Genomic DNA, 16,157 nt, shown 5'->3' with positions numbered 1-16,157 from the left:
AATCTCAGGGTAGAATATGGCGACATATATGTACTTCGGTAATAAATTGACTTTGAACTTTAAACTTTTTTAAACTACGTAGGGTAAATTTAGGAACACGAGGAGACATCAGCCTCTCTAACTTTCGGTGAGATCATGGCCAGCCCACCACCGTTCTGCATGTGGACCCGTGTCGAAAGTTTATTCCCCCTTCTCATTCTTACATCCCGCCCTCCTTGAACACCTTTCTTTTCGGACTTTGAGGAAAGCTGGGGATAATCTGGGAGTAGTGCACAGGGGGCATGCCCAGTGTTGGGAAGAAGTGGGTCACACATATCCGTAGGGTGGTAAAGAGGGCGCATGGCATGCTTACCTTGAGTTCAAGGGTCAGGGAGTTGTGCTACAGCTTTATAAAACTCTGATCAGGCCGCGTCTGGATTATTGCATTCAATTCTGATCATCCATTATTGGAAGGATTTCGAGACTTTATAGAAGAAACAGACGAGGCTTACCAGGATAATGCCTCGATTAGAGTGCATGTTGTATAGGAAAGTGTGGACAAACTTGGGTTACTTTCTCTGGAGCGGCAGTGATTCCAGGAAACCTGATATAAGTTAATAATATTACAAGAAGCGTAGAGTAGACAAGAGGGTCGAAAGTCTGACACTAGAGGGCGCGCATTTAAGGTGAGAGGGGTAAGTGTAAGAGGGGTGTGAGGGGGATTTGTTTTACTCAGAGAGTGGCCGATTCCTGGAATGCTCTGCCGGGGGTGGTGGCGTCCAGAACGTCAGAGGCGTTTAAAAGGCTCTTGGATAGGCACATGAGCCTACAGACAATGAGGGATATGAACCGAGTGCATACAGAAAGCATTACGTTTAATTAGCTTGATTCTACATTGTATGTTCTCTGCTGTACCGTTCTATGTTCTACGTTCTGTGGGGCAAAGTTTTCTACGTCATGTTCCAAAGTACGGTAAAAAGGTGACGCAAACTGTGACGAACCCAGCCGGCAATTAAGTGAAAGACACTCTCAGTGGTATCTGCATCACAGGAGCGTGGACCAACTCAAGCTACGGTCAGTGAGGATCAGAGGACTATCAGTAAACACAAAATAATCTGCAGATGCTGTGATCAAAGCAACACTTTCAGTACGCTGGATGAACTCAACAGGTCGGGCAGCATCAGTTAGAAACGATGAGTCGACGTTTCGGGCTGGAACCCTTCGTCAGGACTGAAGAATGAAAGATGGGGAAGGATTTGAAGAATGCTTGTAGCTTCAGTTGAAAGACCAGTAATTTGAAAGACAAGGGGATGGGGGAGGGGAAGCATTGACGTCATAGCCCTGAAAACAATGGGTAGTAGAAGAAGGAGGTGGAACCATGAGGGAGCTGGGGGAGGGGGCAGAGTGAAATAGGGATAGAGGAAGGGAGGGGGAGGGAATTACCGGAAGTTGGAGAATTCTATCTTCATACCATGGGGCCGGAGACTACCTAGACGGTATATGAAGTGTTGCTCCTCCAGCCTGAGTTTAGCCTCATCATGGCAGTAGAGGAGGCCATGTACGGTCATATCTGAATGGGAATGGGAAGCAGAGTTGAAGTGGATGGCTACCGGGAGATCCTGTCTGTTGTGGCGGACAGAGTGGAGGTGCTCAACGAAGCGGTCCCCCAATCTGCGTCGGGTTTCACTGATGTAGAGGAGGCTGCACCGGGAGTACCGGATGCAATACATGACTCAAACAGACTCACAAGTGAAGTGTTGTCTCACCTGGAAGGACTGTTTGGGGCCCTGAATGGTTGCAAGAGATGAGGTGTAGCACTTACGCTTACAGGGATAAGTGCCGGGTGGGAGATCAGTGGGGATGGACGTGCGGCTAAGGGAGTCGCGGAGGGACCGATCCCTGCGGAAAGCGGAGAGGGGTGGGGAGGGAAAGATGTGCTTAGTGGTGGGGTCCTGTTGAAGGTGGCGGAAGTTGCGGAGGATAATGCGCTGGATCCGGAGGCTGGTGGGCTGGTAGGTGAGGACAAGGGGAACTCTGTCCCTGTTGTGGTTGCGGGAGGATGGGGTGAGGGCTGAAGTGCGGGAAATGGAGGAGATGCGGGTGAGGGCATCATTGATGACGGTAGAAGGGAAACCACGATCCTTAAAGAAAGAAGACATTTGAGATGACTATCAGTCCTGTCCAAACCACGGCTGATTCCCACCTTCCTTCAGTTACTTCCGTGGCGGAGGGAAGCGGTTGATTGCAAGGAGTGTGTGGCAATGTTTTTTTCCAAATCTATCAACAAGAAAATTACCAATTTATTGAATTTAAAATAAATACTTAATTTGGATTGCAACAAATCTCAAATGAATGTCAAGTAAAATAAATTGCTATTATTACTGCAGAATATTTTGTTAACTAGTTGAGAGCAGATTTTCTTCTCCTAAAATTCTTTAAATAGTTCACGGCGGGACTGAGGTTTCTGCAATATATGCAGCTCCTTGTAGAAAACTGGATAACAAATGTTTCAGTTTGAATTTATGGCCGGATTTATGTTGCTATTCTGAAGCAATGATAATGCCTCAGAATGGGAACATGAATTTGGATGCCACATTCGAAGGGTTTTTTTTCTCGGCACTGTGGAAATATTTCTGCAAAGGAAGTAAGGGAGTGTTGAGACTTCGCTGTCAACGAGAGTGTTTCTGTATTCCGGGTTGAGGATGTAAATCTGAGAAGGTCCCAATCGCCCTGCGCAGGAGTGGTTCTGGACTGGCGGTACGGGATGGAGGGTGCTGCTTGGCCTGGTCAGCTGTATGTCAAACCGGCGCCGCTGGGCTCCCAGAGCTCAAAGCACAAGCCTCTGACTCGGTACCGCCGTTATGTTACCGGGAATATGCAGTCAATGGATTAGAAGAATAACGTCCAGCACAACTTTGCCATCTAAGTGGAGTAGGCATTTGCCTTTCGACGTTTGCGCCAAACAATTTGCACTGAAGTAATCTGCCGGAAACTCAGCGGGTTGAGCAGCATCGGAGCAGGAGAAGGGGTGGGTGGGGCGGTGAGGAATTGTTAACGTTCTGGGACGTTCGGGGCAACCGGTCTGCATTAAAGTCACTGGACCAAGAGGAACACTGGAACCACTAAAACATAAGGACCGCGTGCTAGCAATAGGATATTGATCAGTACGAAGGAGATAGCATGGACGTGATGGCCCGAAAGCCCTGCTTCATGCTGGATAACTCGGTGACCTGAATGTGGGATCTGAATACAATCCAGGTGCGAGGGTGAATTTATCCGCAGCGACCAGCACAAGCCAGCTTTCCAGGGAGTACGATTAACCAGTCAATGTCTGGGCCTTCTGGAAGTGCCGCAGTTGACACTATATCCGTGGTACTGACTGCGGTGCGTTATCTGTCAGCGCGCTGGGTCAAGTAAAACTGCGGGCTACTGGGTTAATTTTTTTTCGCCAACAGTTCCAAGTGCAATCAGCCTAAACTATCATTGGCCTGGACTGGTTAGGGCAGACGCCGTTTTATGTATAACGGTTCTATTTATATATAATCAATTATATTAATCAACCCTGCTAACCCACGTTTCAAGAATATGGAAAATCACTGAAATCTCTTCTCATTCTCCATACTACTTTGATGACATCACAGTTTTCATTAACCTTTGGATATACAATTGTTCATGTTTCTACCTGTTTCACATCCCGACACATTCCAATTAACTACTTCTGGCGGCGGACGGAATCCCTCTCCCGGTACTTTTCAGATAATTTCTGGGACCTTACACCAGTATCGAAGGGCCGAGTGACCTACTCTTGTTCCTTCCTTGGATCTTTCTCGGAAGGGAAGCGTGGTCGCAGTACAAGCAATATCAACAGGTAGTCAGACTGGGGAAGTCGACGGACACCAAACCAAGAAATCTAAAGTGGTGATGCAGGTTCTTAGCCCGGAGCATTGAAAATCCCGCTGTCTCTCTACATGTCAGCCCGACACCTTGAGCACGGCCCTCTGAGCTCCAACAGCCGTCTGATTTGTGTTTGGAATTGCATTTGTACCACTTCACGGAGAATGATACAAAGAATAAAATTTACATGGGGCTAGAGACGACCTTCACACGCTTCACTTTGGAATCCGTGGAACTTTAACATATTTATTCTGAAGAACGGGTGAGAGAAGTTTTTCAGCTGCAGTTACAGCGTCAGTTGTACCATTCAATGAGGCGTTAAATCGAGTTACAGGAGGCATGGGTCTGATGGCGATTGTGTTTGGGGAAGATTGCCATGGGCAATAATAAGTGGGGTACCGGTGAATCATGGGCAGCTACTGCTTGAATCTACGTGTGCGCTCACCCGAAAGAGCAGACCCTGCGGCAGGAATTGTCGGGCCATTGTCACCGAGCTGCTGCCGTGGAAAGATTGGCTGCTTCAATTCCTACATTACGGCAATGACTACACATCAACAGTGCTGCACTTATCAGGATGTCCTGGGCTGACGAGGAATACAGCGGCAAGGATTCTTTCTCCTACCTCTGGTCTGTGTTGTTTGGCTTTCTTCGCTGAGGGCCTCATCATCTCCCCCGTAGGTCCGGATCGGTGACCGTGCGTAAGTGTGCTTCTGGATGAGATTCTCCACACTTTCCCTGCAGCACAAGAGAGTCAGGGTTAAGATAAGAAAAAAAAACTCCTTGCGGCCATTCAGCCCCTCGTGCTTGCTGCACCATTCACGAGATTACGCGGCATCTTTAATCCCGGCGCCACTAATCCTCGATCCTCTGAATGAGAATCTCGACAGGTGCCTAGCGTCAGCGAGGTGTAAATTTGAGCAGCACGATTTCAGCCTTGATGAAGTGAAAAGCATTTAAGGTCATGGACCACAGCTCAGATATCACTTCTGTCTGCGCCGTGCTACACGACCTTAACTGCTTTTCACTTCATCACAGCTGAAGCCGTGCTGCTCAAAAAAAAAACATCTCGCTCTGTTTAGCGAATCAAAACCAACCAATGATCAGAGCAATATACCTTCGGTTTGAGCTCGGTGTCGATTTGGGAACATTTGTATTCAGTGTTCTGATTATTGCTGCAGCTCCCAGTTACATTTCACATCTGTCCATTTAGATTCAGCGAGTGGATTATAGCAAGAATGAAATGTGAAAGTCCTATTGTCCCAAGGTTAATAATCACTTAATCTCCAAAGTCAGAACAAGCAGGTTAAAATATCACGACATAGTTCATTCCTATGATATGCTGACGAAATGAAAATAAATAGATTGATCGGCGCTGGCCATTGGGCTGGTTCCCTCTTTGTAATATCTCCCGTTGCTTTTCGAAAGTTACAAGTCCGTTCCCACCGCGTATCCGATCCCAGTGACTCCGGATCCAGTGATCCCAGGACCCAGAGATTCCGGATCCAGTGACCCCCAGGTCCCAGATATTCCAGATTCAGTGGGAACCCCCCTCCCGGCCAGGTCCCAGTGACTCTGGATCCAGTGATCCCAGGTCCCAGTGACTCCGGATCCCAGTGACAGGGGTGAGATTGTTAAAAGGTTATGGCTGGAAAGCGATCCGCCAGCCCCTGAAAAATAAAATGCGCCACGTAATTTGAGTTGCGGTCATTCCGCCAAATATGCTTGATTTTCCAGTCCCGCTCGGACGTGAATCTCCTGCACGGGAGCTGAAACAGACAGTTCCGGCCATGGCCCGGCGCCTCCGCCCCATTCAGGGTCCGGGGAAAGGATGTGCCATCAGGGTGTGGGTTCTGCCGTGCATTCTCCGCCCCCGTCTGGTTGGGGGGTGGGGGTCGGCGGGAGATAACCTGATCTATTTCACAAGAAAGACTTGTGCGGGGTGGACAAAGTGCATTGGAAATCAGACTCCGAGCGCGGAAAGTCAGCCACTCCTCCAAACAAATCCAGGGAACGTTTACCCTCATGAAACATGGAACATGAACCTTCGAGAAAAGGAAAAATTCGCGGGATTTGGAACCAGTAAAATTGGAAAGAAAGAACGGTGCATTGGGAAAGAAACCCAGCGTCCAAATCTTCAAACCTCACCAATTCACGTTGAACTAGAGAGGCCGCCGGTTCCGGGGATTATGTTGCAGAGTGGGTACTAACGGGCTCGGGTAGGGTGGAGTGTGGGTGGATCGGTGAACGGGTGTGAGGGTTCACTAATAGGACAGGAGGTGGGACGAGGTATCAAAGTCCGCGACTACATCGGGAAGAAGTGACTGGTTTGGGGAGATGTGCGAGATTCGAGCGGCAGCAAAGTTACCGCTTGTATAGTTACAGGAGAAAGTGTGGGCTCAGGAGAGGCTGTAAATCGTTAGCAGTGTTCCGCCACCCTCTTGCCGCGATTCCGTAGCGACGGATGAAATAATTCCCGGGACAGATCACTGTGCCGCCGTTTCAAAATTAAAAGCAATAACATGCGCAGAGAACATTCATACCCCAGTATGAATCACCAAACATCAACCTACATTCGTTTCTATTAAATATTTTGTGTTTAACATTTTATAAACCGCGACGTTTACATCACATTGAATTGAGAAGAAAGGGTCTTACTGCGGGAGACAGTACCTCTCCATATCGGTGAGTCGGGACGAGTCTCGGAATCCTTTGGCGAAAGGATTACTATCGATTTTTAGTTTGGTGATCTGCAGGACAGAAACATAATGAGGAATCTCCCTGTGCATGGAGGGGTGAACACACTCGGGATGAAACAAAACAATGTGCTGGGAATCTGAAACAAAAACGGGAAATGCTGGAAACACTCAGCGAGTCGGGCCGCAAACTGCTAGCGGCGCGGTCCAGTTTTGGCAAAGGCCATTCACACTACAACTTCTTGCTATTTCTCTCTGCACACACGCGGTCTGACCTGAGCGTTAACAGGATTTTCTGATTTTACTTTAGGTTGTTAACGTTGGCAGCTTTGTCGATTTTCACCAGGACATTCCCTTCAGGGAACGTTCGCGCTTCTCTCCCTGGCTGTGAGACAATATAATCATCACCCCGATCCCACCAGTAACAGCCAAGAGCCGTTGAGAATACGCCCAGCGACCTCAGTACAATTGACCTCTGTCCCGGTCACTTGTCTCAGTGCCCACTGTCCCACCACTGAGGACATATACAAGGATCGCTGTCGCAGGAAAGCAGCATCAAGAACCCCAACATCCAGGCCGTACCTCTCTCCTACCTGCTGCCATCAGGAAGCCGGCACCGGGGCCTTAGGATGAACATCACCAAGTTCAGGAACAGTTACTACCCCTCCACTCTGAAGCAGAGAGGATAACTTCACTCACCCCAACACTGAGCAGATTCCACAACCCAGGAACTTGCTTTAACGAGCTCTGCTCTTCGTGTCCTCGATATTTGTTGCTTATTTATTTTTTTATATATAATTGCACAATTTGTTGTCTTTTGCACTTTGGTTCTTCGTCCGTCTCTGTCGTGTGCGATTTTTCATTTATTCTATTATGTTTATTTCTAATTACTACGAATGCCCGCAAGAATGTTCCAGTGGCCGCTGCCCAGGCAGCCATACCTGTGACCTCTACCCCAGTCTCCTGCACCGGTGACCTCTGCCCGGTTACCTTTCTGTCATTGACCTCTGCCCCCGTGACTTCTATTCTGATCATCTGAATTTATTATACGTATAGCGACCTCGGGCTAATTGCAACGTGGCGCCCAGGCGGACGGACCTCAGCAACGGCGGCGGCTGCGGATCTGAGCCGATGGTCTGTGGCGGGGCAGCGGGACTCACCAGTTGATTCTGGTAGGCGGTCACTGCAGTGAAAACAGTCTCCGGGAAGATGAAGGTGCGGAATTCCTCAGATTTGAGGTTGACCAGAGAAGCGGTGTGGTCTTTCTTCCTGATAATGTGAACCCGAGGCTGGTACTTGTGCATGGAGTTCAGAATTATCTGTGGAACGAATTGACCTCCGTTAGCTATGGTAGCGCCGGCTCCCTCCCCAGTCCGATCTCCACCCCACCCCAGCAGTCTGATCCCAGCCCGGGTGGTAACGGCATGGGACTGGACGGAGAGTGTGAGGACATGGGCCCGGTCAAAGTGGCAATGAACAGGAGGCTGATCATCTCCGGCTGCTTCCCAAAATTACCCCTAACTCCAATCTCACGCAATGCTGTTAGCTACATGGAACTACGTGGGGGAAGGGGGGTAGGGGGCACGGGATTCTGACAACAAACTCAGGAAAGTGGCAAGACCTCGGTGATAAAAACAGCTCTTCAGACAGCAGACTGCTCCAAACCGGCTGAAATCCGTGCCGTTGATAACCTTTGGCATGTTCCATTTTAATGATAATTTAATTAGAAGCGATAGAGGAAATTCACACGCTTCCAAATTACACACAACGATTTTACCCTGGTTGACCTGTAGAAACACACGGGTATACACATATACTCATATATACCTGTATATACACATCTGTACAGATATGCACACCTGTGCATACACAGCTGTAGACACACATCGGTACATATAGACACTTGAAGATAAGCATCGGTACACACATCTCCTCATTCACTACTGCACAAACCCATGCCAGTATAGTTAGGAGGTGAGAGGAGGTATTTCAGTCAAGAGGATGTCAAGGGCTGTCTACCTGTCCGTGACCTTAGAGCGGGTTCAGGATTGAGTAAGGATGCGGGAGGAAGCTGAGAATTAGCCAGTGCAGCCGCATGAACGAACTGGGGGGGGTGGGGTGGGGGAGAATCGCTGGCAGCGGCTTCTGATACAGGAATGGGAGGGCTGTACGGAGACTGGATTAGTGTCCGTGAGCTAACCGTACGGTGACTGCATTAGTGTCCGTGGGCTAACTGTGCCTCAGTTCCCTGCGGCCAATTTGCGGGTTCCTGCTTCTGCACAGACTGTGTTGTCAAGGAGCACCGTGAATCCCAGGCCATCGTTTCCAGGACGGAAACGCGTCATGAATTAAATGAACAAAAATATTGTTCGGTTCCGGCGCCTGGGGTTTCCCGAATCAAATTAAATGCAACTCACGTGGCCGTGTTGATCCAGCTCGTTGTTGGTGAGTTTCACCTTCTCGAAGGAGACCATCTGTTTCGCTAGCTGCTCCCCCGTGAACGGACAGTCAGGGTGTACATACAGCCTGAAATAGGAGACCGAGGTCAAAGATCCGGCCAGGTGAACGCTGTGTCTGGAGTATTCAGGTAAGGGACCGGCCAGGTGAACGCGGTGTCTGGAGTGTTAAGGTAAGGGACCGGCCAGGTGAACGCGGTGTCTGGAGTATTCAGGTAAGGGACCGGCCAGGTGAACGCGGTGTCTGGAATGTTGAGGTAAGGGGCCGGCCAGGTGAACAAGGTCTCTGGAGTGGGAGGTCTGGGTTCTAAAATAGTTTTGAGTGGTGAGAGGGGATCCGAGCAAGGGCAGTGCAGTCAGGGCCAGCAGCAGATTCTGGATCAGCCCATCCTGAGATTAGTGCGTTCTGGTTCAATGGATTCCGGATCAGTGAGTTCTGGAGCAATGAATTCCAGATCAAAGAATTCTGGATCAGTGAATTTGGGAATCAGTGGATGCTATATTAGTTAATTCTGGGTTAGTAAATTCGGGGTTAGTTGATTTGAGATCAATTAATTGAGATCAATGGATTCCGGATAAAACAATTTAGAGTGAGTAGGTTCTAGATCTCTGGATCTCCCGACCAATGTATTTACACAGCTTCCACAAGGCCTCGCCGTTTTGCGTTCTCTCCCTCTCCGCAGTTTCAACTTTATTCGATTAAAGATACATATGGATTACGGATCTTTATCGTGGGCGGTCTTTTTTGTGTTACCACAGCCCACGTGCTCGGTCGGCTCCGGGAATTCCTGCGAGGAGTTCCGCGGTGACATGGTTCCCCACGAGCAACGGTGGCCAATTGTAATCCAGGGTTCGAATCGGGGTGAGTGGGGCTTGGGATAAGGACATTGGGGTTACGGTCAGAGTTACAGTGATTGGGGCTGTTAGGACGACGTGACTGAATTTAAAGTTAGAGTGGATGGGGCGATGATGTGCCTGCGTCAGGATAATTTGTGGATTGGGTCAGAGTGAATGCAGTCAGGATAGACTGGTTCCATTTATAGTTAGAGTGGTTGGGATCCGGATTAACGGAGTGTAATCAGCGACCTTAAAGATATTTGGGGTTCTGTTAATGGTGGTTAGGGTTGGCATTGGAACAAGGTTGGGGTGACTGAATTGTGACCTCGATGTCTTTATCGCAGTGTTGAACCCCAACCCCGTTTAGAGCATTACATAGCTGGCAATGGTGTTGCCTCCAACGCGTAAGTGTTGGACCTTGACATTTGGTTGCCGAGAGGTAGCTTCTCAGCAAACCAAGGCGGGGAAGAAATTCAGTCTGACTCTCTTCCGCAAGGAAACATGTCCCTAGAGCACCGCTCAGGTCTCACGGAACCAATTCCGGATGTTTCTCGATTTCTGCCGGACTAGAAATAAAAACAGAAAATGCTGGAAACACTCAGCGGGTCAGGCAGTGTCTGTGGAGAGAGAAACCGCCAATGCTCCAGATCTAAGACCCTTTGTCTCTTTATTTTCGGCATTTTCTGTTTTTTTTTGTAGGTTTCCAGCTCGGCATTTTCTGCCGACAAGTCCAATCAGTGCAGGGTTTTCGGGAGTGTGTGTATCTGGGAATATCAAGGAGCAGTTCCACAGACAGCCCCCAGTTAAGGCCGCACCTTGCTGGGAGCGGCGGGTCGGCTTTGCCCGCCACCAGCCAAGAGGATCGATGATAGGCGTAGCGATAACGCTTATTGTCCACCGCCACGATGTCCATCAACACGATATACTTGGCCTCGGAATCCACTCCAGACAGCGAGACACGAATAGTTGGGAACATTCTCCTGAAACAGGCCAGAAGGAGGAAGCATCTCTTTAATCTTAACCATCCCACTATCCAAAACATTCTTAGTATGCAAGCATTCGTGGCTGGAAAAACGGCGAGTGAGTAAGCGTCAGAACGAGTATGATTCTCAAGAGAGGATAACAAACCCGTCCGGTCTCGCTTATAACCGATTTAATTCCGAGCGGAGCCATAAGGCAGCCTCCCTGTCCCTCTCCCGCCGGCCTGCTCACCAACCTCCCCCTTCCCCCGCAAGAACTTTCGGTCAACATTCTGTCCGCTGACAGTGGCTGTCTGAATCCGCAGATTTATTCTGGCTTTCAGTTTTGGCGAGAGGGGGCAATGTTAACACCCCGCCCCCCTCCACCCCAGCTTCGCCTTCACCACAATCAGATCTGAACAACTCTCTCTCCGCTCTCAAGAGGAGAGGTCCCCCTGGGTCGGCTCCTATCCGTTACATGCCACTCAGATCCAGCAAACCCACGGGGTCGCAGCCGATCCGAGTCCCAGGAACATTCTTACCGAGTTGAATGAGGGTATACCAAGGAAAGCCTTGTGATTTAACAATTATCCGTTAAATGGTACAGGATTGCCCTCGATACGAAGGGTTATAATTATCATGACTATAAAATAATTACACCACTAATTAATTTAGTTCGGATATATTTGAGAGATCACCATCGACCGCCGCATTGAAAAGAATTACTATTTGATTCCACACAATTCCTGATATAAACTGTCTGTTCCTTTTCCCGATTACTGCACGAATCAAACCGCTTTCGTTTTGAGTCGCTGTTAAAGAGATCATTGTCACTCCCCCGAAAGCCAGAGCAAGGGAACGCGTCCACAACCCGGGGACCCGCGATTATTACTAAACTAACCCTCCCGGCCTCGCTTCTGTTCCAAGCTGTTTCGTTTAGGAATGACTCGAAATGGAAAATATGAAACCAGGCAGCGGAATTAAACGAAACATCGAGGTTCATTGTCCCGCGCCCACTTCTAACAATTTCCCTCAAGACGCTGCCCTCCCGGTCAAAATTAATTAGTTGCCCGCTGCCGTGTTTGATCAAAATATTCCCACACGTTTATATGAATCCAATAACCGCGTCGGGGTCGAAATTAAAACCGAGCGTTTCTTTAACACCACCCAGCCGCTTCTGCCTCAGGGGTGCCTTCCTTACCTGCCGGATTTTGTGATGATCATCTCGGTGCCCAGCTCGTGGAACTTGTCCCACAGATCTTTGGTTTCCAGGTTACAGGTGATCTTGGCCATTTCGGCGCTGGGGACGCCGGGGGTGGTGGGTATCAGGGGTTCGGTACACGCCGGAGATGCACCGCTGCTGTAATCTCCAAGCTCCAGGCCGCCCAGATCACCCAGCGGCTGAGAACAGGAGGACTTCTCCACAAACTGTTCTGCTCAGTGGGAGAAAAGGTGCGTGAAGGCGCTCGTCAGTTTAAAGTAATGTGGGGACGCCGGTGACCGCGGATTTCGTTCGCTTGTTAGCCTGCAGCGAAGCTAACTACCGTCATTTACCGACAGTGTTACAAACTAGCTACACTTCAGGGCAGCTCACCAACGCGAGGCGCCAACGCATCCCGGCTTGGTGTAGAGCAAAACTGTATCTACAGAAGTAACATTTCCTTCAACCCAAATGCTCCCCATCAAAGTAAGTATACTGCATTTACCCCGACGATTCTCCGACCCCGCGACTCCCCGGCAGCAACTTCAACCGTTAACCATTGCAGGTGAATGGCGAGGCCCCGGCAGCGCAGGGCCCGACTTACCCAGGGGTTTGATGGTGTTCTCCTGAAGTCCCTTGTCCTTGGAGTTTCCAGTTGACATGAGCGCCGCGATGGAGAAGGCGTTAGCCCGGGATGAAAGCTGTGGTTTGGTGGTGTTGTATTCCATGCTGGGAGTGCGGGGTTCTGGAATCCAGGAGCAGGACGACTGAGTGTCCTGGGGACTGGGGCTCTCCCTGGGATAACCAGGGGGCAGGTTCCGCTCACTCCGGCACCAGTTGCTCCCCGCTGCCTTTTCCGAGCTCCTCCCGTCTGCCTGCAAATCGCCTCCTGCAATGACAATTATTTTTTTGCCTCCCGCACCCCGTACCCCAGACCCCGGGTAGAGAGCCAATCAGCGGCTTCTGACGTCACTCCCTCTCGCTTCCCACCAGATAAGGTGGATCACACCTAGTGCGCCTGTGCAATGCCGGCCGACCTACGTGGGTGGGGGAGCGAGGGGTGAGCGTGTGCACCGTGGACTGTAGAGGAGGGGTGCTACCGTGCAGAGTCACGGTTGGGGGCAGGCCCCCTTGGCGGAGTTGTTGGATGCGAAGGAGGCGGAGCTGCGGTGATTAACCCTCTATGGGTCACGGAGCAGCGCGCTCGCTTCCCGTGACAGCGGAACGGAAGGCAGCGCAAGTCACGGCCCAGTTCGCAAATTGCTGCTGTACAAACCCCACAGCCCGGAGTTTACACCTACGAGTTGAGAGCGTGTGTGATGCGTGTGTGATCTTTGTCAGGAGTGAGAATCGGTTTCGCTGTGCCCTGAATGTCTGCAGTACCCTGCGTGTTTCACATTCCTAATGTCTTGTTTACTGACATTTCCCCTCACGCAGATACCTCACAGTTCTGTTCGAATTAGAATTCGTTTAGACTTTACGAGAGACGGGAATGACCTCGGACTAATCCTAGACGAGCCTTCCAAAAGCTCGTGTATGCTTGGAGTGTTTCGTTTGGGTTTTGTCGAACTGGCTTGTTGGCCAAAATCTCTGTTGAACCATTTTTTTCCCTTTTTCCAGCACAACCGCTGTTTCTCAGATAAGGGAATGAGCTTTGTCTACTCTAGACCGACGTGAATCTGCAGGCAGGTCTAAGTAATTAATTAGTGAGAACTGAAGAATGCCTCCCGTTTTCTCGTGCACTCATTTATTTAACAGTCTAGACGACATCCCTCCCTGACACCTCAAACAGATCAAATAGTTAACCAATATTATTTTGGAACGGATTCCCTTCCAATTCTGCGTTCAGCGTGTTTTAGGCGATTTATTCGGCGTTTGTAGCTCTTTCCGTTCGGTGGATTTGCTGCCGAGTGTAACAACCAGGCTTCTTTCCGCGCGCCGCCTGATCCCCCAACATTTTCGATGTAATTTTGTTTCAAGGACAACCTTCAACCGTGGGCCGCGCACACCACAGAGAGCGGGAGCTTCTGGGAACGATATTGTCAGTTTTCCAGTTCGGGCCTTCACCCGTTCCTGGCGCGGAACACTGAAACCAGTAAATGAATGAAAGCGACCAAAGTATTCCTCTGAGGTGTAACTCGGAGAATGTGGCGCTTTATTCTGGGATCGCTGCATTTCCAAAAGTTTTATGCCTTTGAACGGAGCGCGACATATACCCGGGCTGGCTTTTGAAGATTCGCCCTTCAAAATCTCTTTGAATCCATTCTCATTTCTGCTTGAATTTATTTTCGTAGCTAACGGTAATAATTTTTTTTGAAAAACTACCCTTTATATTCGTGGGGTCACACGGAATATTAACAAGCCCTGAATGATTCCCCGATTAAACACTGCATTTTATTCGCGTCCTTTGACTAGGCCCCATAAAGTGCTTGCTGCTCAGCAATATTCCCCTCGCTACACCTGCCGTCATAGTTTGAAACATGTCGTGACTGGAAATATTTACATGTACCGTTTAATGCAAGCAATGATTGTCCATATTCTGATTGTGAAGAATTTTAACGTTCATTCGTATAGCATTGTAGACAAATCGATTCGCTTGCATAATGATTCCAGTTTTGTGCTTTCTGAACAGGGGCGGCGAACGTGGGGTCCGGTTCATTTATAAAGCCGATAATCTCTCTGAAATGGCTTTATCTTTTTAAAAAGCCGATTCTTATTTTGACGACAAATAATAGCTTTTAATGTAAAATGATTACACTTATTGAAAATAACGATGGAAACGAGTAAATAAAGGACGCAGAGCGGATTTAAAAGCGTCAGAAGTCGAAATGCAAGGATATACTGTTTTCATTATAAACATATCACCCTGCCGTGAGGGAGGATCTAACAAAGTTGGTGAGAAAGTGAACGTGGGGATGGATGAGAAACGTAAGGGTGGTCTCGGAGATAGAAGGAGGCGGTGGAGTGTGCACCCGCTGTAAAGCAGCGAATATAACCTTCCAGATATTATATAATCGGGCTATTTCCAATAACATTGTCGATCTACTGGCATATCTTTCGGTGTTTTGTCAGCACCGGACTCACCGAACGAAATATTGCTGGCCGAGTGCGGGAGGAATTGGTGAGAAGGACTGCGGGTCCCGACCGGCATCGGCCTTTGTGTGAAATTGGACTTCATCTTTGGCGTGGTGGGGGGGGGGGGGTCTCCGCTTATTTTTATTCGCCAGAGCACTTTCGAATGCCGTGAATGCGGCGGAAGGGGCGAAAAAAAAACGCCCAATGTCATTTGAAGTGAAACCCCGCGCAGTTTGTACTGTGAATGGAGCTGGAATCAGCGTTTTCTTTAATTCCATTAGACACCGCGCACCCTGCAAATGTAAATGCAGTGCGGGAGGTTTAATCAGCCCACTTGACAATTAGATTATCTTCAAATTGCCATCGGATAATGTGCTAAAAGCTTTGGCAGTGAGTGTAACTCCGGGCCGAGAGTTATTCGCACATTGAGGCCTCTCGCGTCCCCTGATAGTGCGGCGATCCGCCTGACACAGACACCGCAATCGATCCGTTTTCTCATAAACTTATTTGATAAAGTAAAGAAATGCTAATGACTGTTCCGCGTTCGGTTAACATCACCCGCCAGCCACTGAACCTTAACTCAATACATTCCACACGTTACAAATAAGGAACTTAACCAAAACTGTCGAAATGGTTTCACTTGAATAAATAAGATTAATAAATGAAAACAGAATATAAAATGCTGGAAACACTCCTCAAATTCTGCTCCAGAGATTTCAACGCCCCAGAAGCCCTGGTATATTTTCTCTCCCTCACTGTGGGCAGAACGTGTTCAAATTGGAGAGTGGGGATGTGGAAACGAGACGCAGACACCGGGGCAAAATTCCCAGTTTAGTTCAAGTCGCCGGCCATTCTTCGTCTCCGGTCTAAGAACTGTGGGGGCTCGAGTAAGACTAAACATGAAATGTGCAAATCATTGGAGTGAGAGTGCTGGTGAGTAAGGGCGCCATATAGTGAATGGATTTTTTAGAAATTTGCACGAGTTGCCAAATGTTTTGCCATTTCCCCACTTTGGGCAGCCCACACTCGGCGACTCTTTCTCCGTCGGATGCTTGGAGTGGAG

General features: G+C 49.1%; 1 protein-coding gene across 3 annotated transcripts in view; it reads right to left on the bottom strand.

The window, feature by feature from the left end:
• Nucleotides 1–12,899, bottom strand: part of tbx20 (T-box transcription factor 20) — a 46,083-nt gene extending 33,184 nt beyond the window's left edge. For 2 of the 3 annotated variants that reach the window (XM_072260729.1, XM_072260711.1), the window contains exons 1-7: nucleotides 12,624–12,899; nucleotides 12,020–12,251; nucleotides 10,675–10,839; nucleotides 8,984–9,092; nucleotides 7,727–7,885; nucleotides 6,529–6,620; nucleotides 4,496–4,608 (exon numbers count right to left, since the gene is read on the bottom strand). In XM_072260729.1, coding sequence (XP_072116830.1) covers nucleotides 4,496–4,608; nucleotides 6,529–6,620; nucleotides 7,727–7,885; nucleotides 8,984–9,092; nucleotides 10,675–10,839; nucleotides 12,020–12,251; nucleotides 12,624–12,747 — 994 coding nt within the window. In that variant the 5' untranslated portion in view covers nucleotides 12,748–12,899. The remainder of the gene's footprint in view (nucleotides 1–4,495; nucleotides 4,609–6,528; nucleotides 6,621–7,726; nucleotides 7,886–8,983; nucleotides 9,093–10,674; nucleotides 10,840–12,019; nucleotides 12,252–12,623) is intronic. The other variant, XM_072260720.1, reaches the window with a different exon arrangement.
• Nucleotides 12,900–16,157: the final 3,258 nt, after the last annotated feature.

Source organism: Mobula birostris, chromosome 1, assembly GCF_030028105.1.
Source record: "Mobula birostris isolate sMobBir1 chromosome 1, sMobBir1.hap1, whole genome shotgun sequence".
Lineage (NCBI taxonomy): Eukaryota > Metazoa > Chordata > Chondrichthyes > Myliobatiformes > Myliobatidae > Mobula > Mobula birostris.
Note: the sequence above shows the minus strand (reverse complement) of the source record. Positions and strands in the feature narration are given on the sequence as shown.